Source organism: Phaseolus vulgaris, chromosome 9, assembly GCF_051622355.1.
Source record: "Phaseolus vulgaris cultivar YP4 chromosome 9, ASM5162235v1, whole genome shotgun sequence".
Taxonomy (NCBI): domain Eukaryota; kingdom Viridiplantae; phylum Streptophyta; class Magnoliopsida; order Fabales; family Fabaceae; genus Phaseolus; species Phaseolus vulgaris.
This window is the reverse complement of record NC_143506.1, coordinates 6949245-6972668: the sequence shown is the minus strand read 5'-3', so window position 1 is coordinate 6972668 and position 23424 is coordinate 6949245. Positions and strand designations below refer to the sequence as shown.

The 23424-nt window shown below is 37.1% G+C and overlaps 2 protein-coding genes across 2 annotated transcripts; both read left to right on the top strand.

Moving 5' to 3' along the window:
• Positions 1-2205: 2205 nt before the first annotated feature.
• Positions 2206-3412, top strand: LOC150025130 (uncharacterized). Its single transcript, XM_090295628.1, has 2 exons — positions 2206-2909; positions 3368-3412. The coding sequence occupies exons 1-2, from the start codon at positions 2217-2219 to the stop codon at positions 3410-3412; spliced, it is 738 nt and encodes a 245-aa protein (XP_090151754.1). The 5' UTR covers positions 2206-2216.
• Positions 3413-14190: 10778 nt separating this feature from the next.
• On the top strand, positions 14191-17585 carry LOC137821462 (protein ALTERED PHOSPHATE STARVATION RESPONSE 1). Its single transcript, XM_068626070.1, has 4 exons — positions 14191-15343; positions 15462-15658; positions 15888-16111; positions 16641-17585. The coding sequence occupies exons 1-4, from the start codon at positions 14500-14502 to the stop codon at positions 17389-17391; spliced, it is 2016 nt and encodes a 671-aa protein (XP_068482171.1). The 5' UTR covers positions 14191-14499; the 3' UTR covers positions 17392-17585.
• Positions 17586-23424: the final 5839 nt, after the last annotated feature.

Here is a 23424-nt window from a genome sequence, read left to right as displayed (position 1 = left end):
TCTGAAGGTGGTAAGAAATAACTGTGTACTGTGTATCTGTGTTCTCTCTTTCAGGGAACAATATTCCCCAGTCCCTTGTTCGTAACTAATGAAGCACGAGCAAGCAACTAGAGAGCTCTAGTAAATTTGCAGAAAGTTCGAACCCCCTTTCCAACATTCTCTGCGCTATTTAAACTACCCAAGCATTTAAAGCGTCTTAAAGTGCTTTTAATCACAAACGTAACGCACTCATTAAAGCGCTTAATTAGAAAACGTAGCGCATTTAAGACGTTGAAACGCTCGGGAGCCATTATAGTACCTGAATGCCCAAAAGGGAATGTATTGAATGACTTTTAATTACCTGGCACCTGACTAAAGGGTGTTTCTATTCTGGCATGGCTGTCGTACACGTGGAGGGCCTCATGACGCCATGACCCCATCTGGGGGCGTTTCTGCCCATCTGGGGACGTTTCTACGTGTGAGTCCTCCTGCTTGGGAGTGCTACTGTGCTAGGGGTGACTTTTTGGGCGCCAACTCATGCCCCCAAGTATCTAGTCACTTACTTTGAGAGCGTATCTGCCTTCCTCTTGTACCCTGCACCCGGTTGCCCTGGGCGTGACTTTCCTCTTGAGTCGTATCTGCCCCACAGGCGTCTCTGGGGCGGGAGGAGCACTTCACGAGTCAGGCTGCCCTACGCTGGTACTATTACTATGGCCTTGAAGCCACCTTTTCCTTCTCTTTATCACTGCCCCGGATTATCGGGACCTGAGGCCTTCCCACGGCATCGTTCCCTCCATGGTCCATGGGTATCGGGGAACCACACCGTGATCGCCTTGCTTTAGCACTGTTTGATCTGGCGACGCCCTGGTTGGGCGACGCCTTGACCTTGGTGACGCCCTGCCTTGGCGACGCTTCCTCTTGGCGTCTCTCCACCTGGGCGACGCCTTGCGTTGACTTGGACTCTCCAGCCGTTGACTTTGACTTTGACTTAGTCAACGCCCGGATACGGGACGGTACAGATTCTGTCTTAAAATATTTTCAACTAATTAAAATAAAGTAAAACTACCATACTTTTATGTCAATACCATCTTTTTATTATGTTAATAATTTAAAGGTTAAAAATATAATATAATATAATGACATATTACCATATCTATTAATATTTTGAAGTTTAATATCAAAATAAAATAAGTATAGTAAATATTATAACGGTTAAAATTAATAAAAATCTACCTCGAGGGTAGAAAGAAGACAAGCAAAACTATATATAATAAAATCTTACATTATTTTTAAACTGTATTAAAAGAGAAGTTTAATAACTAATTTAAGGATAAAAATAAATAAATACAAGAGTTAGAAACTAACATCTTAAGAAAATTAGTTAAAGTTGTGCTTGAGACACCGCTATATAAACTTAATTATAAAAAGAATTATAAGTTTATATTTAACAAAATTAACTGGAAGTTAAATAACTAGTCGTTTGTTAAATTGTATTCGACAATTATATGTTGAAATAAGTAATATAATATAAATTGACCCAAATAAACATGATATTATATATATATATATATATTAATTCAATTTAGTTGATAAGAAAATGTTTTGCTGTATTTATAATTTTAGTTTTTAAATAATTTAAAAATTTAGCAATACTGTATTAATATATCTGTCCTTTTATTTTAATTATTTATTTATATTGGGTATTCTATTTCATCTTAAAATATTTGTAATCAAAATTGTAATAAAGTAAAATAATTTTAAATAGATATTATATTTTCATTTTAATGGTTAAAAATAGTAATATAAATAAATAGTATCTACAATTTTTAATATGTAGAAGTTTAATGTAAAAAATAATAAAACAAATACTGTAAACAGTATAATATTTAAATAATAATATAATATAAAATTATTAAGAACTGATAGTTGAGTAAAAAATAAAAATGTTAGAGAATTTATTACCGGACAAAATCATTATTAGACTTAATTACAGGAATATAATCACTATTAATGAGTCTATAATTAGACTTAATTATAGGAATATAATCACCATTAATGGGTCTATAATTAGTCTTAATTACAGATGTTATGTTAGAAAAAGAATCTGTACAGTTCTAATGCTATGGTTATATATATGTATCATTGCTATAGATGAAAGACAGATTGAATAAAACAGAAAATATTCTTTCATGGTATCAGAGCACAAAACCACAAAGCAAAGGCAACAGTGCACAACCATGACAGATGCACCAGAAAAGAATAATGCCAACAAAGCAGAACACGAAGGAGGAGGTGCTAAGAAGACCTACTCGCCATATGATCTCAACGCGAGTGACAATCCCGGAAACATAATCACGCAAGTCCAATTGCGCGGAGAAAATTACGACGAATGGGCAAGAGCAGTAAAGATCTCGCTTCGTGCCCGGAGAAAATGGGGCTTCATTGATGGAACACATATCCAACCAGAGGATGAGGCACCCGACCTTGAAGATTGGTGGACCGTGCAGTCCATGATTGTCTCTTGGATTCTAAACACCATTGAACCAAGCTTACGATCCACAGTAGCATATGCTGAGACTGCACATAACTTGTGGGAAGACATTAAAGAAAGATTCTCGGTCGTGAATGGACCTAGAATTCAACAACTAAGGTCGGACTTGTCAAGATGCAAGCAGGAGGGAATGGTGGTGGCAACTTACTTTGGAAAATTGAAGGTCCTTTGGGATGAGCTTGCTAACAGTGACAAAATTCCATCTTGTACGTGTGGTGGATGCAAGTGTGGGATTGGTGCTCAGTTGGAAAAAACAAGGGAGGAGGAGAAGGTTCATCAACTCCTTATGGGGTTGGATGACGCAAGCTACGGGACAGTAAGATCAAACATTTTGGCCTCAGACCCATTGTCGTCTCTGAATCGCGTATATGCTATGTTGGTACAAGAAGAAAGAGTGAGAATGATGGCCAAATCAACGGAAGAAAGGGGGTTGGTCGTGGGTCTCGCGATGCAGGCCAACTACAAAGAAAAAGGGCGTGGAGATATGGTAGAAAAATTAATGATGTGCAGTCATTGCGGTAAAAATGGTCACGACATGAAGGGATGCTTCCAATTGATCGGATATCCCGAATGGTGGGGTGACAGACCAAAAAGTGAAGGCAAATGGAACGGCAGGGGACGCCAAGGGATGCGAAACAAAGGTAACCCGACACGTGCAAATGTGGCACACGCTAGTGGAAGCAACAGTCAAGCCAACAATGACGACAAGAAACTTGAGATGGCAGGTCTGACCAATGAACAATGGAAGGTACTGGTTGATATGATCAGCAAACAAAAATCAAATGAATCAGAGAAAATGACTGGTAAGAGCATTTGGGATTTGTGGATTATTGACAGTGGGGCATCAAACCATATGACCGGGTCACTGGAAAATTTGAGTGAAAAGGAAACTATACAAGGGTGCCCTGTAGGGTTACCCGATGGTGAACGTGTTCTAGCTTGTGAACAGGGAACAATGACTCTTGAAGAAGGAATTGAATTGAAAAATGTCCTTTATGTTCCCAAATTAAAATGCAATTTACTTTCAGTACCTCAATTGACAGATGAAGAAAATTGTGTTGTAACATTCACTGATAAATTGTGTATTATACAGGACCGCACTTCGAGGACGCTGATTGGAGCAGGTGAACGGAAAGATGGGCTTTATTGGTATCGTGGGGTACGGAAGACTCAAGCATGTCATGTCAAGATGGAAAATCAACTAGCACTTTGGCACCAAAGATTAGGACATCTGTCATTTAAGATTGTGCAAATGCTTCCTGATATAAGTGGGAAATGTACTCGTGATGAGTTGAATAAAGTTTGTGAAGTTTGTGAAAAATCGAAACAAACGAGAGATAAGTTTTTCTTAAGTGCGCATCAAGCTTTGAATATTTTTGATTTAATTCATTCTGACTTATGGGGTCCTTATAAAACTCCTTCATCCTGTGGTGCTTCATATTTTTTGACAATTGTGGATGATTGTTCACGGGCAGTTTGGATCTATTTGTTAAAAGAAAAAACAGAGGTATCAGTGACTTTGAAAAAAAATTTCACACTCGTTGAGAGGCAATACAACAAATGTGTTAAAATGGTTCGCTCTGACAATGGAACCGAATTCATGTGTCTAAAACAATATTTCATTCAACAAGGTATCCTTCACCAAACTTCCTGTGTCGGGACCCCGCAACAAAATGGACGCGTCGAACGCAAGCATCGGCATATTCTGAATGTTGCTCGGTCATTACGGTTTCAAGGCAATCTTCCCATTAAATTTTGGGGGGAATGCGTTTTGACTGCAGGCTACTTAATCAATCTCACACCATCCTCCATTCTAAAGGGAAAAACCCCTTATGAAGTGATCCATGGATGTGTACCCAGTTACGCGCACTTACGAGTATTTGGTTCATTATGTTATGCTCATAATCAAAATAGACAGCGGGATAAATTTGATAGTCGTAGCCGAAAATGTGTGTTTGTCGGGTATCCATATGGCCAAAAAGGATGGAAATTATTTGATTTGGAAACAGAAACTTTCTTTGTCTCTCGTGATGTACATTTTTTCGAAAAAAAATTTCCATATTTTGAAGCCAAAAAGATGGACACTGCACCACCATTGCAAAACCCAATTATTGCCAACTCTTTAGAAACTGGAACGGACCCACATTTTCTTCATGAAGTTGCCTCCTCAAACCTAGATGAATGCATCGTCAACCAACCCATTGCATCTCCCATCCCAGCCAAGGAGGATGCTACCCTCACAGATGACTTCGACCACACTATCAACGACTCTGATCCGTGTATAGAAGCCTCGACGCTACCCGCGGATCCACCGCCGCGTCCGACGGAGACGGCGCCGTCGGTTTCTTCACCACCGCTGACGGCCGCGGTTCCCCTTGGGCGAGGGCATCGCGCGAAGCTGCCTTCCGTACGGTTATGCGATTTTGTTGCAGCCACCACGATACCGTCAAGCCCCTCTGTTCCGTCACCTCCTTCAACAGAATCCTCAGGTGTTTCGTATCCTATACATGATTTTGTGAATTGTGATTCCTTTTCTAAACATCATCAAAGTTTTCTTGCCTCTTTACACACCGAGCAGGAACCCCTGTTCTTTTCTCAAGCGGTCCGAGAACCCCGGTGGCGTGATGCTATGGCACAGGAGATTCATGCTCTCGAACTCAATGACACCTGGAAACTCACCGCTCTCCCTCCTGGAAAGAAGACACTTGGGTGTAAATGGATCTACAAAATCAAATACAACTCGGATGGAACAATTGAAAGATTCAAGGCTCGATTGGTAATTCTTGGCAATCATCAAGTGGAGGGTTTGGATTACAACGAGACGTTTTCTCCTGTCGTAAAGACGGTAACCATTCGCACAACTCTAGCAGTAGCAGCCGCAAAAGATTGGGAGCTTCATCAGATGGACGTTCACAATGCGTTTCTCCATGGTGATCTTGATGATGAGGTTTATATGAAACTCCCTCCTGGCTTCCAAGAATCTCAACCAAGGGCAGTGTGCAAGCTTCAAAAATCTCTATATGGCCTCCGACAGGCCCCCAGGTGTTGGTTTGCTAAACTATCTTCTTCTCTCACTCGTTACGGCTTCCAACAATCCCCGAAGGATTATTCCCTGTTTACTCTCAATAATAATGACATACAGTTGGTTGTGCTAGTCTACGTTGATGATCTTGTGATTGCAGGGAATAATGGTACTGCCATCCAATGTTTTAAAGGCTACTTAAATCAATGCTTTCATATGAAAGATTTAGGCCGCCTCAAGTACTTCCTGGGGGTTGAAGTTGCTCGCTCCCCCAACGAAATCTTCCTTTGTCAGAGGAAATATGCCTTAGATATCATTACTGAAGTCGGATTGTTGGGTGCGAAGCCCGCCACTACACTATGTGAAGAAAATCACAAATTGAGCTCCGCTACTGGTTCTTTTCTTTCTGACCCGGCTACTTATCGTAGACTTGTTGGGAGGTTAATTAATCTGTGTTTCACTCGACTTGACCTTGCCTACAGTGTCCAAGCTTTATCTCAATTTATGCAAAATCCACGCTCCGAGCATTGGCAAGCTGCTCTTCGTGTTGTTCGATATTTAAAGGGGCATCCTGGACAAGGAATACTCCTACCTCGAGAGAACAACTTACAACTCTTTGGGTGGTGTGATTTTGATTGGGCAAGTTGTCCACTGACACGGAAATCTCTCACCGGATGGTTTATTCAACTCGGCACTTCCCCAATCTCTTGGAAAACCCAGAAACAACAAACGGTTTCTGCCTCCTCTGCTGAGGCTGAATATCGATCAATGGCTAAGACCACCCGAGAATTAAAGTGGATTAAAGACATTCTCGCTTCTCTACATGTTCCTCATCCTGACCCAATTCGTCTTTATTGTGATAGTCAAGCAGCACTTCACATTGCTAAAAACCCGGTCTTCCACGAACGCACCAAACACATTGAAGTTGACTGCCACCTTGTTCGAGATGAAATCATTCACAAGCGCCTTCTTCCATCCTATATGCCCACACATACACAACTAGCTGACCTTTTCACCAAAGCTCTCGGTGCTAAAAAGTTTGGAGCCATCTTGGTCAAGTTGGGCATTCAAGACTTACATGCTCCAACTTGAGGGGATATTACCGGACAAAATCATTATTAGACTTAATTAGACTTAATTACAGGAATATAATCACTATTAATGAGTCTATAATTAGACTTAATTATAGGAATATAATCACTATTAATGGGTCTATAATTAGTCTTAATTACAGATGTTATGTTAGAAAAAGAATCTGTACGGTTCTGTACGGTTCTAATGCTATGGTTATATATATGTATCATTGCTATAGATGAAAGACAGATTGAATAAAACAGAAAATATTCTTTCAGAATTAATTTTTTTTTCTTTTGGGTTAAAAAAAAGAAGTAAAAGCAAAAATAACGAGGGAAGGAAAAAAAAAAGAAACATACAAAAAGAACGTAATATGATCAGTTGATTGATACGAAAGGAAACGATTTTTTTATCTTGTTTGATCATGTGAAAACTAGAAAAGAAAAAAAAATGTGTATATATATATATGCATGCCATAATATACATATTTCTACTTACAAATATAAGTGTGTGAAAACGAAGCTTGATTTGTTATTTTAATTTTATAAAACCAATTTTTTCTCTTTATTTTAGTTATAAACTAGACAGGTCATAAAAACGGTGAGACTCGCCTATTTTTTTTAGAAAAACTTTCCTTCTTTGTTATATGTGTTTTTAATTTATTTTTTTATTTCACTCACTTTGAAGCGTTCCAAACAAATACTATATCGGTCAGTACCAGATGATCTAGTCTCAGTAACTGACTGCCCGAGTCAAATCATAATATAATGAATTCAATAAATATCAATTATCACTAGTATGGAATGAGTTAATGCACATCCCTAAAAATATATGGGAAATATCTTAAATATAACGGATAAAACAGATTAAACCGAATACACACTTCCTTGATATTAAGGAACTGCTACACATCAGTTAACAACTAACCTCCAACCCATTTAGGTCAAAAGCCCACAAAGCAATACTATAAATAGAGCTCTCGAGAAAAGAATAAGGTACGTTTTTCCCATTCACTAAAATATACCTAAGCCAGAACATTGACTTGAGCGTCGCAGTGCAATCGCAGGAAACCCTCGACTGACCGAGCATCAATATTGAGGAGAGGAGATCTGAAGGAGACACGTCAGCAATTGTGTTACCACTTCTAGGTACTATCTAGGCCCTTCTTTGTCCATACTGGTACAATTGGCGCTCACCGTGGGGCTGAGATGGTGTTTGATCTTCAACAACTTACAATGGTGTCAACGAGGAACAACGCTAATAACGATCGTATGGTGGACGAGCAAATAGTTATGATCCAAGCCCTCTAAGCACAAATGGAGGAGATATGACAAAAGGGCATTGCGTTACAATTAAAGAATGACAAAGACTGATGCCGACACGAGGAGATGTCCCTTCTGAAGGAACAAAACAAAAACCTTTTGCAACAACTTGAGGGGCATGAACAGGAAGAGCTATTCTGAGCAGCAAAACCACCCTAAAACCCAATCTCCTACCCTCCAAACTCATCAGACTCACCAAAGCTCCAGAAATAATTCTGTCCCAGATAATGAGGGGGACTCGAAGGGACACCCGTTCACAAATAAAATAATTGACAGACCACTTCCTCCCAAGTGGAAAGGATTGACCATCAAACTCTATGATGGTTCCACCGATCCGGACAAACACATGAACGTCTTCAAAACACAAATGACTTTATACACCGCCAACAAAGCAGTATGGTGTAAGGTTTTCCCTACCTCCCTGCACTTGGCCCACAAAATGCGGGTCGGGTTGGCCCACCCACGTAATGAACATGGTCTGGATTCTCTGACCCGCCCAGCATAAGGGCTAGCCTGCGGTTTGCAGGCCAGCCTGCATTCAAATTTTTTTTAAGAAATTCAATGAAAATGGATTTTACTTTTTGCTCTTAAAAAATTGAACCTATATTTGCTACTATCAAACATCAATATTTTTCTCTTCCATTTCAAACATAGTCAAACATCAATAATTCAATTAAGATAAAAATCAAAAATCAATATTCTTCCATTTCAAAAACATTAAAAATAGCTAATTCAAAAACATTAAACATAAACATCATTACAATAAACATAGTTAATTCAAAAACATTAATATTCTTCCATTTCAATAACATTGGATGCAGTCTTAGAAAAACTTTCATCCAATTTTTCATAATTATAATCTTTCCTATCATCTGCATACATTAAAATAATGACAATGAATTAATTAATTTTTCATAAAAATAATACAATAAAAATAAGATCAATTAAAAGAAAACCTAAAGTGTGCAACATTGGAATGAATGAATATGAATGGAAAAAGGAAAACATTTTTTTCAATCCAACTTGCCACTGCCAAGTCAACACACAAACTTTTTTTTGTTTGTTGTGGGCCAGTGGGCTAGCCTGCCACGCCCCGTTGTTGGCTCGTGCGGGATGCGGGGTGGGCTAAAGCAGGTCAGCGAGTTGAAAAACTAAGTTCGTCCTGCGTTTTTTACTAGCGGGTCGCGAGTCGGCCTGCATGGCTCGCCCTGCTTTTCCATCACTAGGTGGGGATTTTCAACACACGCGGATCAAGCCATTCGTAACTCGGACCTTTTGAGACTGAATGGTCTGAGTTGCCAGTCTCTCCCGCATTGCCAGATGCAGTACGAGTAACCTTAGAAGACTCGATATTAACCACATTATTCGAAGAATCGACAAAAGAAGACATTACTGACCTGAGAATACGACATCTAAAGAAGAAAACTGGTAGACTCGGCACTCAGAGCAAACGACACAAGTTCTATAGGCATCGAAGAAAGCGTAAACCTTGCCACGTTGAAATGATGCCTTATTTATAGGAAACCAAACATGAGAGAGGTTATTACGTCCCTCGTTCGGAGCCGTAAGACCTATTACGAAACGACACAAAATCTCCACCGTTAAACTCATATGATTGAACAGAGCACATCAAAATGATGGTTGTTTCCTAAAAATTAAATGTCACTTCCCTGTCAAGCATTAAATGCTTCCAGCGGTCACATCTCGCCTCAAGAACTCCATCAGTTATTTTCGGCTCTTCAGAAGTTAATCTCTTCGAGCCTGGGGGCAAGTGTACCGGTTGGTACCTGACGAGCCAGTCTCAGTGACCGACCGCTCGAGTCGAATCATAATATAACGAATACAACAAATAACAGTTATCACTAGCATTGAAAGAGTCAATGCAAATCCCAAAATATCCGGAAAATATCTTCAATATAACGGATAAAACAGATTAAACTGAATACACACTTCCCTGAGATTAAGGAACCGCTACACATTAGTTAACAACTCACCTCCAGCCCATTAAGGCCAAAAGCCCACAAAGCAATACTATAAATAGAGCTCTTAAGAAAAGAGTAAGGTGCATTTTTCCTATTCATTAAAATATACAAAGTCAAAACACTGACTTGAGCGTCGGAGTGCAATCACAGGTAACTCCCAGCCAACCGAGCATCAATATTGAGGAGAAGATATTTGAAGGAGACACGTCAACTAAGGAGACACATCAACAATTATGTTACCAAGTTACGGGTATTATCTATACCTCTCTTTATCCATACTAATACAAATTCATAGAAAAGAAAAATCAAAATAAAGGAAACATATCCCATGCAATAAAAGACGAATAACTTAAAGAAATAGAGATGTCTAAGAATTGCATCAATTAAAAGAGACAAAACCCATTAAATATAACAAAGAGAAGATATGTGTGCTCCTTCAACACACTAGCCCTTTAAGCATGAAAATATTGTTTTAGTAAGAATTAAATATGTTTTTCCGTCGTTCATTGTTCATACAAAATTAATTTTTGTTTTTAATATAAAGTTTAAATTTTTATAATAAAAATAAATCTAAATTTAAATAAAAATAAGATTTAATTTTGTGTAAAATAAAAACAAAAAATATATTTAACTTATTTTAGCAGATTGAGAAATAGGTTTGATTTGAAAGTAAATTATGATTAGGATAACATGGTGTAAAGTTATGGTTGTCTGTAAAAACGATTGATCCCCACCAGGACCATAGGAGATGAAAAAAATACATATCTAACGACTTTATCTACTGACAATGACCCACCAAAAAAGCAACATGTTCCTCTAAACAAATTACAATTTCCGAATCATCTCCCTTTTATCATACATATGTTACGTATCTAGTCGCAGACTTTTCCCATGTTTCTGTCGGACTAGGTGTTTGTGATTGCTATTCAAGCTTCTCTAAATTGGTAATACAGTTTGTGTCAGTGTGCGTATAATTATTTATTTATTTCATCAGAAAGGCCAAGAATTTACGTAGAAATGGGATATGTGACACAAGAAAAGAAGAAGGGCACTATGAGAAAAGATGAGCTATAAAACACTAAAAGAGAAGCATGCACACATGCTTACCACACTCAACGCGAGTTGGAATTCCACCCAACACTTTCTTTTCATGTAAAGACAAATTCAATTTCCCATTAAGGCCAAAGGCGTGCATTGGAAACTTTTTTCTAACTAAAATACTTTTCTTTCCATTTCCATTCTCTCTCGTCACCTTAATCATATTCATCATTTTGCCTCCATACCAACCCTTATTCTTCCCTGTGGCGTCATAATATTTCACTTTGAACTTAATCAACTCAAATCATAACGTTTGGATCTTTCTTTCACCATCCTTATGATCATCATAAAGCTATGGAACTCATTGCCTTTACCTTTGGTGAATAATCATTTGTATCTCTACCGGTTAAAATCGGATGAGACCCGGTTTGTTTTCGAGCAAAGAAAAGAGAATTCTTACTCTGCATGAAGAAAGCATAGTATAAAGTTGAAGAATCATATACATATATATATATATATATATATATATATATATATAAAAATAAATAATATATATATATATATAAAAGTATTCTATTACTCTTTCTCTTTTTAATCTCAAATTATAATAATGTTTATATAAACTAAAATTATAATATAAACATAAAAAATATAAATAAAATTATAAATTATATTTATTAAAAAATAATATTATATTTTAATTAAAAATAATTATAATATAAAAAATTAAACAAATTAATTTTTCAATAGTTTTTAAATTTAAGGATAAATTTATAAATTTACATTTTTATTAATTAAAAAATACAATTTCAATTGCATTCATCACATCACTTACAAACTTTCATAAACTTTACATTCTATTTACCGTAATCCACACAACCTTACTTTCTTCACATTTTCTCTTCAAATCATCTTAAATCCACTCCTTCAAATTCACTCATTAATCCAAACAAAGCATTAAAAGTTTCGATATTTTCAAAATATATTAAGATTAAGAGAAGGTTAACAAGTTTAAACCCTTAATCACAATTCAAACGTTATGGTCCAACAATTATAGGTCATAATCACAATTTCGAAAAAAAAAACACATCATTATTTCATATTTATTACACGAAACACCGAATATTTACTTGAACGTTAAAACATCTCTTGCAAGTATCCTCACATCAATAACTTACCAAAAAGAAAAATTTAACTAGAATAAAAGAATGGAAAAAAAGAGGAAATGAACAAGTCTAAAAGATGGATAAAAGAATACACACCAACCACAAAACGAAAGAGTGAATTATTTATCCGAAAAGAATTTTCTCTGTCCTTTATTACTAGAACAATATCAATATACTGAATTTCAAAATTGCTCAAAATTAAGAGTGCTATGCTACTACCACGGTTTCCTAGTGTCCATCATTGCATCAAATGCCATTATAATTTTATAATGACAGCAGGATTTGATTTCAGACCATTTTTCATTGATTACGAAACTTAAAAAGATAGCTTTTTGAGTCAGTGGTTTAATGGGTTTCTTTTCCTCCACGAATATTCTGTTTCACAGATATGTTAAATTTTTTTCTAACGGAATTTTGAACTTCTTTCAACTATGATTTGAGTACTGCGTGTTTAAAACTTTATAGATACCACCATCTGATTATCATTAAAATTAACAAAAAGATAAAAGTGAGGCTGAGTTCTTCTGCAACTGCATAATTTGAATATGACTTACACAAATTAGGGCATATTATTATATAATTTCCTAATTAATTCTAAGAAGTTTTCAATATTGCATATTCTGTATTTGATAATATCTAAGTTTTAGTTGAAAATATACTTTATTAGGGCTATTCCATGTTGGTTATGGGATATAGGTCAAAATGGTCCATGTAATTATCATTCCAAAAAAATTTATATTCTTTAAAATTATATTTGTAAAGGTATATTACTATACCTTCAAAATAAGAAAATTAAGAAAAAAATTATTTTGGCCCCCCTTGAATTAGTTTTATCTGATTTCAAGCAAAATAAAATCTAAAAAATCAGTGTTTTTATTTTTATATTTTTTTAATACAGGGGCAAACGATAAAATAGTATTTTGTTGCTTCAGTCCGAGTCAAATGGATTCCTATTTAATGTATACAATTTGCAAAACAAATTATTTTGTCTAAAAATCCATTCATAATAATATTATTATTAAAAAGTATAAACAACATATTTAGTAGCAATTAATTTTAGTTGACAAAATAATAACAAAAAATAAAGAAAATAATAATAAATATTAATAAGTATATCCAATAAAAAAATGTAAAATTAATTAAATATTAATAATATTTATCGTCATCAATTTAATTCGATTTTAAGCGATTATGCTCAAATCAAACATTATCAAATTTGATGAATTTAATTCAGATGAAGTCTTAGAGTAAAAATCTAAATTAATTTAATTCTTAAATTTACCCATTAATGCAAATCAATCAAGACTCCTTTAATTTGTAATCAATTCTTAACATAAAAAGTCTACTCTTAAAATGCATTCTAGAGTCTTAAAAGAAAAAGGGTGAAGTTCTAAATTTTTAAAGATAACTGTTAAAAAATATTCCTATTCAGTAACCTGTCTTCTTACAATTACAATTATATTTTTGGGAATATCCGGTCCAAGAAAAGTACAAGTAATTAAATTTATTTAACAATTAAGACTTTTCACTAACATGGTAATTTAATAGAATGTGTTTGAATTTGATTAACAAAAGACACGGAGATGAGTTGTGAAAAAGAATAAAAGAAAAAGAAGGAAAACAGCATATACGACAAGTTTCACCTTACAGTGTTTTACTTAAAAAGACTTGTCTTCTTTCCTTTTTCTAGCAAATATTCCTGTGAATTTGAATGCGTCTAACGGCGATGACTGTAATTCGAGTCACCTAGTTGTGGTAGCTTTTTTTTTTGGTTAATGGAGCAATTTGATATTTAAATATATGAACATTTATTAATTTATTCATGGAATTTTTAAAAAAAAATTAGAATCATGTTTCATTATTAAGTTTTATGAAATTATTTTATCATTAAATACTTTTAAAGATTAATATAAAATAAACCATGAATTGTTTTATTATTAAGTTATAATATTAGCACTAAATTATTTATTTTATATAAAAGAATTACCTATATAAAATTGAGAATTTATTTTTTGGGACAAAATTAGCATGTTGTTGAATTTCATTTAGCCACAGAGTGAGAAAGAGGAAAAAAACTCAAAAAATGAGAACAAAGAGACGTTACATGGGCTACCCGCCACTTTATTAGAACAGTTGAACTAAGCGGTCCAGTCTTACCATAATAAACACAAATCCATAACACAATAATCAAAATCAACAATCAACACAAATCGTTTCACCATTCCAAACGTCACAAAAATTAAGAACCTGCAAAATATCACTCTCTTTTCCAACAAGCGCACTCTTTCGAAAAAATCAAATTATTTTACTATATTTTATCTCGCTTTGGGCTGGGCTTTGCAGCCGGTGGTGACTGCTCCGAACAATGGGCTGCAACACCTCAAGGCTTGACCGGCTACCGGCGGTGGCGCTGTGCCGTGACCGTTGCAAATTCTTGGACGAAGCGCTTCGCCAAAGCTACGCCCTCGCCGACGCACACGTGGCACACATGGAGGCGCTCAGAAAGCTTGGCCCCGCTCTCCTCTGTTTCTTCGACGGTTTAGACGATTCCGGCGAAACGAATGTCCCAAATAAAACAAAGGTTTCTGTCGTGAAATCTGAACCACAGCCTCGTTCTCCTTCTTCCCTCAGTTCAGACTCAGATGACACGCACGGTCACGTCCTTTTGCATTCTGAATCAGAAGCCGAAGAAGCGGAGAAACAAGAGTTCCAATCGTTCACACACGCTCGTTATGATTACGCTCCGTTTTCCCCTCCTCGCTCCGGCGGCTACTTCGGCTCGAAGCCGCCGTCGCCGCCTCCGCCGCCTAGCGGCTCGGCCTGGGACTTCCTTAACTTCTTTGAGCCGTACGAGAAGTACCACGTGCCGTACATTCCAAGCGGAGGTGACGCTGACGCGGCGGAGAAGGAGAAAGGGAAGGTTGTGAAACGTGACGTGTACAAATTGAAGGCAGAAAATGGAGAAGCGAGGGAGAAGAAGAAGAATGGTGATTCGAAGGAAAAGAAAGTGGTTTTAGAGAAAGAGGAAGTGGTTTTAGTTTCAGAACAGTGTAGTGACTCTGCGAAAGTGAAATCGGGGAAAGGTTTTTCCGAGGCCGTGAAAGAGATTCAGGTTCTGTTTGAGAGAGCTTCGGAGTCAGGGAACCCGATTTTGGAATTGTTGGACGTTGGGAAACTTCGTTATCATCGAAAATTTGATCTCAATCCGGGTAAGCATGATGGTGCATGCATTTTTTTTTTTGCACTTTTGTTGTTTTTTTTAATTTTGTTGTATTTGGTGTTGGTTAAACTTAAACTAACGAACAAGTGAGAGGTTTTTGGGATCAGTTTCGTGCAAGATGATGCATGTGTTTACTCCTTCAAGTCCTCTTGGAGCTAAATGCATGGAATCCCAATTGCTTGGACGGGGAATGGGATCTGAGAGTGAAGGAGTTTGTAGAGACAAGGGTCTCGGTTACGGAAATCTCTCTTCTACTCTGAAGAAACTATGTTTGTGGGAGAGGAAGCTGTATCATGAAGTCAAGGTATAAACTCGTTTTTTTCTTTTCTTTTTACTTTGCTTACTTGTAAAAACGGTGATAAATTTCTAAGAAGGGTGCAATTAATTTATTTTCTTTTCTAATCATTGTTTGTTTAGTGATATGTTTATCAAATCAAATACAAATCGTTACTTTCTCCTGTGAAATTTAGCAAACAAAATGTGTCATTTGTGGGTCGAAGATCTCATTCATTATCTTTCATATTTTTTCTCAGGCCGAGGAGAAATTGCGCATGCTTCATCAGAAGAAGTGTAAGCAGTTGAGACGTATGAAACAAAAGGATGCCGATTCACAGAAAATTGATTCTGTTCAAACTTTCATTGGGATTTTAGCTACAAAAATGAAAATTTCTATCCAAGTAGTTGACAAGATATCAATTACAATTAGTAAGTTGAGGGAAGAGGAGTTGTGGCCGCAGATAAACCGGTTTATTCTCACGTAAGTCATCACTAAAGTTTCTTGTAACTAAATCCGTGCTAAATTGTTTTAACCTCTTTAGTTTTCACTTGGCAGAGGCATCATATGCCCCATAAGCGCAATAGTATATGTTTTTCTATAACTCACAATTTTTGAGAAGTTAATAGATAAGAATTAGTATTTTTCACTCTTGATGGCCTTTATCTTGCTTTTTAGAATGTAGGGATCAGTTTTTATAATCTTATACTATGCCAACAACCATTGCAGTAATGATTAGTATGAGCGAGAAAACAATGACATCCTAATAACTAGATAATAAATAAATTAAGAAAAAATAAGCGTATCTGCGCATGTACTCTTCTGGCAAACTAATTCAGGGGAACCTGTTGAGTGACTTCTTTATTTTTAAGTTTATATATTTATATAATGTGTTTTGAAAGTTGTATTGAACATTAACGCATCTATATTTTGGTCCTTGTAGTCATGTAAAAGATTGTTATTCTCTTTTCATTCTTATCCCCTTGATAATGACTGTTCATGTATGGAAAAGGTTTCTAGGAATGTGGAGAGATATGCAAGAATGTTACAAATGTCAATATCAGCAAATTGTTGAAGCCAAAACTTTAGACGCCTCATCCTTAAACAGAAAGCATGGCAATGATCATATTGATGCAACAATGAAGCTCAAATCTGAGATACAGAAATGGAACTTGAGCTTCTTAGATTGGATTCAAGCACAGAAGTCTCATGTGAAATCCTTGAATGGTTGGTTAGTAAGATGTCTATTATATGAACCTGAAGAAGTACCCGATGACTCAACTCCATTCTCACCCAGTAAGATTGGAGCACCACCTGTGTTTGTCATCTGTAACAAATGGTCAAGGGCAGTAGATAATCTCTCAGAGAAGAATGTAATTGAAGCCGTAAATGGGTTTATGCTCAGACTGAATGAGCTCTTGGAAAAACATATTTTGGACCTTCAACAAAAACTAACATTGGACAAAGAATTGGAGAAAAAGGTGAAAATGTTGGACAGAGAGGAGCAAAAGATGCACAAAGTGGTGCGGGCTAGAGAGAAAAAAATGGTTCCAGTTGGTAGAGAAGATTTTGATGCACTGTTACGAGGGGATGCTGTGCATCATGCTGATATTGTTGATACTACTGACCTACAATCAGGTTTGAAGCAGATCTTTGGTGCCATGGAGAGGTTCTCTGACACCACTGCTCGCTTATATGAAGAACTTTGCCAACAAATTAAGCAAGACGGCCATGTTTTGGGAGAATCCAAAAAAAATAACTAGCTTCGGACCTAATCTTGTAGGATTGATGATGTTATCTCAATTTTCTGAACCTAATCTTTTTGTACACAGTATCTCATAAATTTTGTTGGGAGGAAAACATTTTTTCACTTGATCTGTTTGTTAATAATGTTGTTAATAATGAAATTCCGATGGCAAAACGAGGTCAACTCGTTTAGTTTCTCTTAACCTATCAACTTCTGAGTAATTTTTTTCACAGCCCCCATTTTTACTTTTGAGACCCCACTTCATTTTTTTTATATTTTTCCAAAAAAAAAAGTATTTATCATTTTTAGCTATAAATTTACTACTGATGCAGAAACAAAATTTAGAATGGCTCCTTGGAAAGCCATGAAATTTCAAACTTTAGTTTCTGAATTACACTCTTAGAATCTTGAAACTTTAAACACTTGGAAACCGTTCCTTTGTTTTTTCCACTGCCTGATCGAGTCGTCGCTTTGGTGGTTTTGTTTTTTTCCAGAACGTGAATAATTGCCCCCCCCCACCCCCCATATTTGTCGTTCTGTTTCTGTGGCTGCTGAGTTTTTCTTCTGGTCCCAACCCTCTTTTATCAACTTGTTTCAACCTCACTATGAACCGATAACTCTTACTTTAAGTAGAAGTGTGCACACCCTTCTTTAAACTCTCTCTGTACTCTTTATTTTGCTTCATGTGCCTACCATAACCAGTATTCACACATCTGTCTCTAACATGCAACTGATATGAACACCTCTCACTAAATTATCAATTTTTTCCTTGGAAAAGGTGAAACTTTGTTAGTCCCTAAAGAATTAAAAGCTAACCATATGTCTTAGATAAGGGAAAAAAAATGTAAAGGAAAATTAATGTTTAATATTAATATTATCAATAGAAACAAATAATAATACTATATATATATATTGCTTTTCTTCTTCCGACATAGTCAACAGAAATAAAATGAAAAAATTTAAATATTTTTATAAAACATTTCTCTAAAACTATCTAATTTATTGATTTTCACTATTTTTAGCTATTAAAAGATTTATATTCTAAAATATAATCGAATGAAATAATTCTCACATACATCATTGTCTTTAGATTATCAGCTATTATACGAATATATTTAAGAAAAAAACATTTTGGATTGAAATCCAAAAATTACCAAAATGCTTCAAAACTTACCAAACTAGCTACAATCCCACTTTTAACCTATCGTGCAACCTTTATTTTCATTTAGAATATTGATTTTAATATAAAATTATTTTTTTAGAATTTTTGGTAACTTTTTATCTGTTTTTATTTTTTAATTCTAATATAATAGTTGAAGTTTTCTATTTTATTTTATTTTTCATCTAACACAATAAATATATGTATAAATTATTTAAAAATTAAAAGACGCATATAAATAAAATAAATATTTAATAATATTTAATAATAAATAATATTTAATAATATTATTAATATTAATAATATTTAATAATAATAATAATATTTAATAATAATAATATTTAGTAATAATAATATTTAATAATAATAATATTTAATAATAATAATATTTAATAATATTAATATTTAATAATACTTATAATATTTATAATATTTAAAAATATTAATAATATTTAATAATAATATTAATGATATTAAATATATGAATAATGTTAATATTTTTTATATTATTATTTATATTTATATTAATATTAATAATCTAACTAATAAGTATAATAATAATCATAATAGGATAACAAAATTTGACTTCTGTAATGATTAAAGCTTCTTTGAACATTCCTCAAGGGACTTGATTTCGAGTCTCACCTGCTGTAGTTTAGTTCTAACTTTAATAATTATAATTGTCATATTTGTTTTGTGAACGGTAATCCGTAGGTAATGCTGATTTATCTACTTAAGTGTAGTAAGCTCGGTTAGATAAGTTACGAGGTTAGCTCAGTCTGGGGCAAGTATGGGCCCAATGATATGTTACGAGGTTGGCCCAAATATTTGATAGTTTATACAAAAAAGATAATTAAAGTGAAAACAACATAATGAATAACTATGGTGAGAATGAAAAACAAGTGGTTAAGTAAGTGTGAAACTCAAGAGCAACAAAGAAGAGAAACTAAGAGACAAACACATAAAATGGAATGGAGAAATGGAATGAGAAAACTTATGGTGGTGGTTGAGAAATGTCACGCCACTTGGAGGGTGGTTTTGCTCCAAGATGAGTATGTTGGTCGCCACTTGAGAGCTTCCAAAATCACTTAAGATAAGACTGTTACAATGTATGGCTTTAAACTAGAAGGGGGAGGGGGGGGGGGGGGGTGAATGGTTTAAAGAGGGTTTTCGCAAACTTTTAAGTATAAATTAAATTACTTCAAGAAACACTTGAATCAAAATTCAGTTTGCCAAAACACAAAGTAAATAAGCACAACACCAGAAAAACAATCGGTTGTTTATACCAGTTCACAAATATAAAAACCGAATTTAAAGAGATTAAGGATAGAGATAATGCACACAAAGATTTATACTGGTTCACTCTTAACCCAAAGCTACATCCAGTTTTCCCAGAAACCACTGGGGAATCCACTAAGCAATCAACCCTAGATTACTTACAACACAACCAAAGAAGTGACCTCGATCCCCTCAAGACATACACTTCCTTTGGCTAAGCATCGACCTGTCTTCGGGCGTTGACCAAAGTCAACATGTGGTAGGACCCACCAGGGGCTCCCAGAGGAAAAGTCAATATGTTGACCACTTTGGGCGTTGCCAGGCATGGGCGTCGCCAGCTTTGGGCGTCGACAGGTTTAGGCGTCGCCCACCTTGAAGGCGTAACCCATTGTCCTAAGAGCGTGCTTTGGCTCAGATGGTGCCACCCCCGATACCCACGGGTAGGGAAGACCGTGGAGGGAGCGGCACAGTAAGAGGCCATGGTACGGGCGCAGAGGCCTCAGGCCTCGGTACCTCAGAACAGTAATAAAGAGAAGAGAAAGGTGGCTTCAAGGCCATATTCCGAGTACCAGCAGGGAGTGACTTGACTCGTGAAGTACCCATGCATGAGGTGTAGGGACGTGGCAATCCACGCCACCTTTGAAGAATCGCTGGGACAGACACGACCCGGGAGAGGGCCACGTCCCAGGGGTAATCTACGTGCATGGTGTGAGAGGAAGGCTGAGATACTCCCAGGGCGAGTGACTAGAGGCTGGGACGCATGAGTTGGCACCCAGGTAGTCATCCCCTGCGCCGGATACACTTCGAGGAGGGAAGACTTACGCGCTGGGTTTCCCTAAGTTGGGTTACAGCATCGTAAGGCCTTCCACGTGGAGTTGCGCTTAAGTCATAAGTGACACGTGGCAGTAGCACTGAAACCCAAGGTATATAAGCTTTTCTGAAAGCTTAGTGAGGTACGTTCTGACATTCTTACGTTTATACATGCGCTTGAGTCATTTTCCAGCTTACACTTTGTACGCACGAGTGATTTGAGCACCGGAGGGATGTTAGTTAGAAAACAGTTACGCACCTTTAGAACACCTGAGTCACAGTGTTCCGATACGGAGGTGCACAGTGTTTACTGCCTTACTGACTTGAGCGTCGGAGTGCAAACGGCCGCGAGGGTGCCCTTTGTTCTCTCTGTTTCAGGTACTCACGGCGGCGAAGGGTGGTGATTTGGAGCAAAGACGAAGGAGTCCTTGATACGCGAGTCTTAGCTACGCACGAAGCACGATCTGGTCAACCGACAGGAACATTTGGCACCCACCGTGGGGCCCGTTCTAAAACGATTGTCCCACCGCAAGTTGTTGGAGGTTCGGTAGCGAGCTCTGTGGAGGTTTTTCAAGAATCTTGCAAGATTCACCATTCATCTTGAAGTTTCACGCAGTTTCACCGATTGTTTTCGCTTTCGTTCAGTTTCACCGTTCGTCTTTGAAGTTTCGTTCAGTTCCACCGTTTGTTCGTGGATTTGCTCAGTTTCTACCGATTATCCTCGATCTTGCTCAGTTCTAACCGTTTGTTTCCCGGTTTTCTTAAGTTTCTACCGTTTCGTTTGCGTTCCTGCTCGGTTTTCGCCGAAGGATTTTCCAAGAATCACAGTTACAGTTCGAAGTTCTCCAAGAAATTACGAAGAATGAGGACGACAAGGCTGAGTTCGACGCGCGCTGAGTGCGACGACATGACCATGCAGTAGGTCATGGAGATGATGCAAGGGCTACAAGAGGCGATGGCGGCATCAAAGGCTGAGCAAGAGCGCATACAGGTGGATCTGGCGGCGTCGCAGACGAGGAATGAAGAGTTATGTCGCGCGAACGAGGAGTTGCGCCGCGGGTTGCGCAATCACTCGGGGAGTCGTGAAGCAGAAGACCGAGAGTGTTTCACGCCACCTAGGGAGTTTCCTATGCCGTTCTCGCAGTCGATCATGGAGGCGGTAATTCCTCACACGTTCGTAGGTCCGAAGGTGACGTTCACAGGGATAGAAGACCCCGAGGCACACCTCATTGCGTTCCACACGCAGATGATGTTAGTTGGCGGCTCTGACGCTGTGAGATGCAAGCTCTTCATGAGCACGTTAACAGGAATGGCAATGGATTGGTTTATCAGCCTTCCAGATGGCCACATAACCTCCTTCGCACAGCTCTCACAACTGTTCTGGGAGCAGTACATAGCGAACCGAGCTCCTCCACCGGTGTCGTATGATCTCTTTGATGTGAAGCAGTATCAAGGAGAGATGCTGAAGGAGTATATCAACCGGTTCGGGGCACAGGTGGTGAAGGTTGGCACCATAGAGGAACCGATGATTGTCTATGCGTTCAGGAAAGGGATGTGCCCTGGGCCATTTTGCGAATCAATCATCAGAAGCCGCCCCCGAACCTTTGCAGAGATTAGGCGTCGCGCGGTGGAGCACATCGCAACCGAGGGTGAGGTGTGCGAGAAGCGTACGAGTGTTGCACCAGCACGCCCAAGAGTGCAGTCGCGTGCCCAGCCCTCCAGGGTGAACGAGGCCACGACTGGGAAGAGGGGTCAGGACAGGAGGCGCCCTTACGAGGCAAGGAAGCCCCAGGCGAGGGGGCGCGCAGAGGGAAACAAGCCGGCGAGGCATAATTTCGTGGTAGAAGTGAAGGACTTAATCGCCGTGCCTAACATTGCAGACAGGCTGAGGGCCCCAGTGAAGACTGATAAAGTGTTGGGACCTCACAAGGACGCATGGTGTGAGTTCCATCAGGCGTTTTCTAGTCAATTCTTCATCATGTGGTATCATGAGCTTTGGTGTTGTTTTGTTCTTATTGAGTTGAATTGACACTTTTATTTCAAGCAAATTTTTTTCCAACACCTTATTTTGTGCAGAATTTTTTTTAGGTTCCTTTTTGTGTGTGTTGTTCTGTTTTCATTTGATTTGAGTCTTTCTAGCTTTTTTCTTTGTTAGAAATTAATTGTGTTTGGGTCATTTTGATTTTTGAATCCATATATGTTTTGTCAAGTCATGTTTCTCTTAAAATGTCATCAATTCTATGTAGTACTTTTATTGATAATTTTGGTTGATTGATTTTAATTAAGTGCAGTTTTTATAATTCTCTTTTTAATATTTTGGTGCATTTTTTCTTTTTAGATTTGAATTCATGCTTGTTTGCTAGATCTATACAAGCTCCTATACATCAATTCCATTGTGTCTTTGAAGTTTCAATTCTGTTTTTTAATTCCAGCATAGGTTTCCTCTGTTTTCCAGTTTTTGTGCTGACTGAAATTGCTTATGAAAATTAATTTTGTTGGAGAAAAACTCTGACATTCTGGATTTGAGTAGTTTGAAGTGTTCTAAAAAAAGTGAAAACAAAACAGTGAATTTAATTTCAAAATACATAAAAAATTATAAATAAAACACAATCACTGTGCAATTCTGGCGCGGAAAAAACAGTAAAGTGGCACTGATTTTGAAAAAATTATCACAATTAATTGGTGCATTGTTTTTGTGTGATTCCAGTCCCTATTTTGAACTAAGACATTGAGTTTTATGTGGTTTAAATTTCACATTCAACTTTGCAGTATTCAGTTTAGCATAAATCTTTCAAGTCACAC

Coding starts and splice junctions, on each gene's coding strand:
- LOC137821462 (XM_068626070.1), top strand. CDS start 14,500: ATGGGCTGCAACACCTCAAGGCTTGACCGGCTACCGGCGGTGGCGCTG. Junction 15,344..15,461: donor AAAATTTGATCTCAATCCGG/GTAAGCATGATG, acceptor TTTTGGGATCAG/TTTCGTGCAAGATGATGCAT. Junction 15,659..15,887: donor AGCTGTATCATGAAGTCAAG/GTATAAACTCGT, acceptor ATTTTTTCTCAG/GCCGAGGAGAAATTGCGCAT.
- LOC150025130 (XM_090295628.1), top strand. CDS start 2,217: ATGACAGATGCACCAGAAAAGAATAATGCCAACAAAGCAGAACACGAA. Junction 2,910..3,367: donor ATCGCGTATATGCTATGTTG/GTACAAGAAGAA, acceptor GATTATTGACAG/TGGGGCATCAAACCATATGA.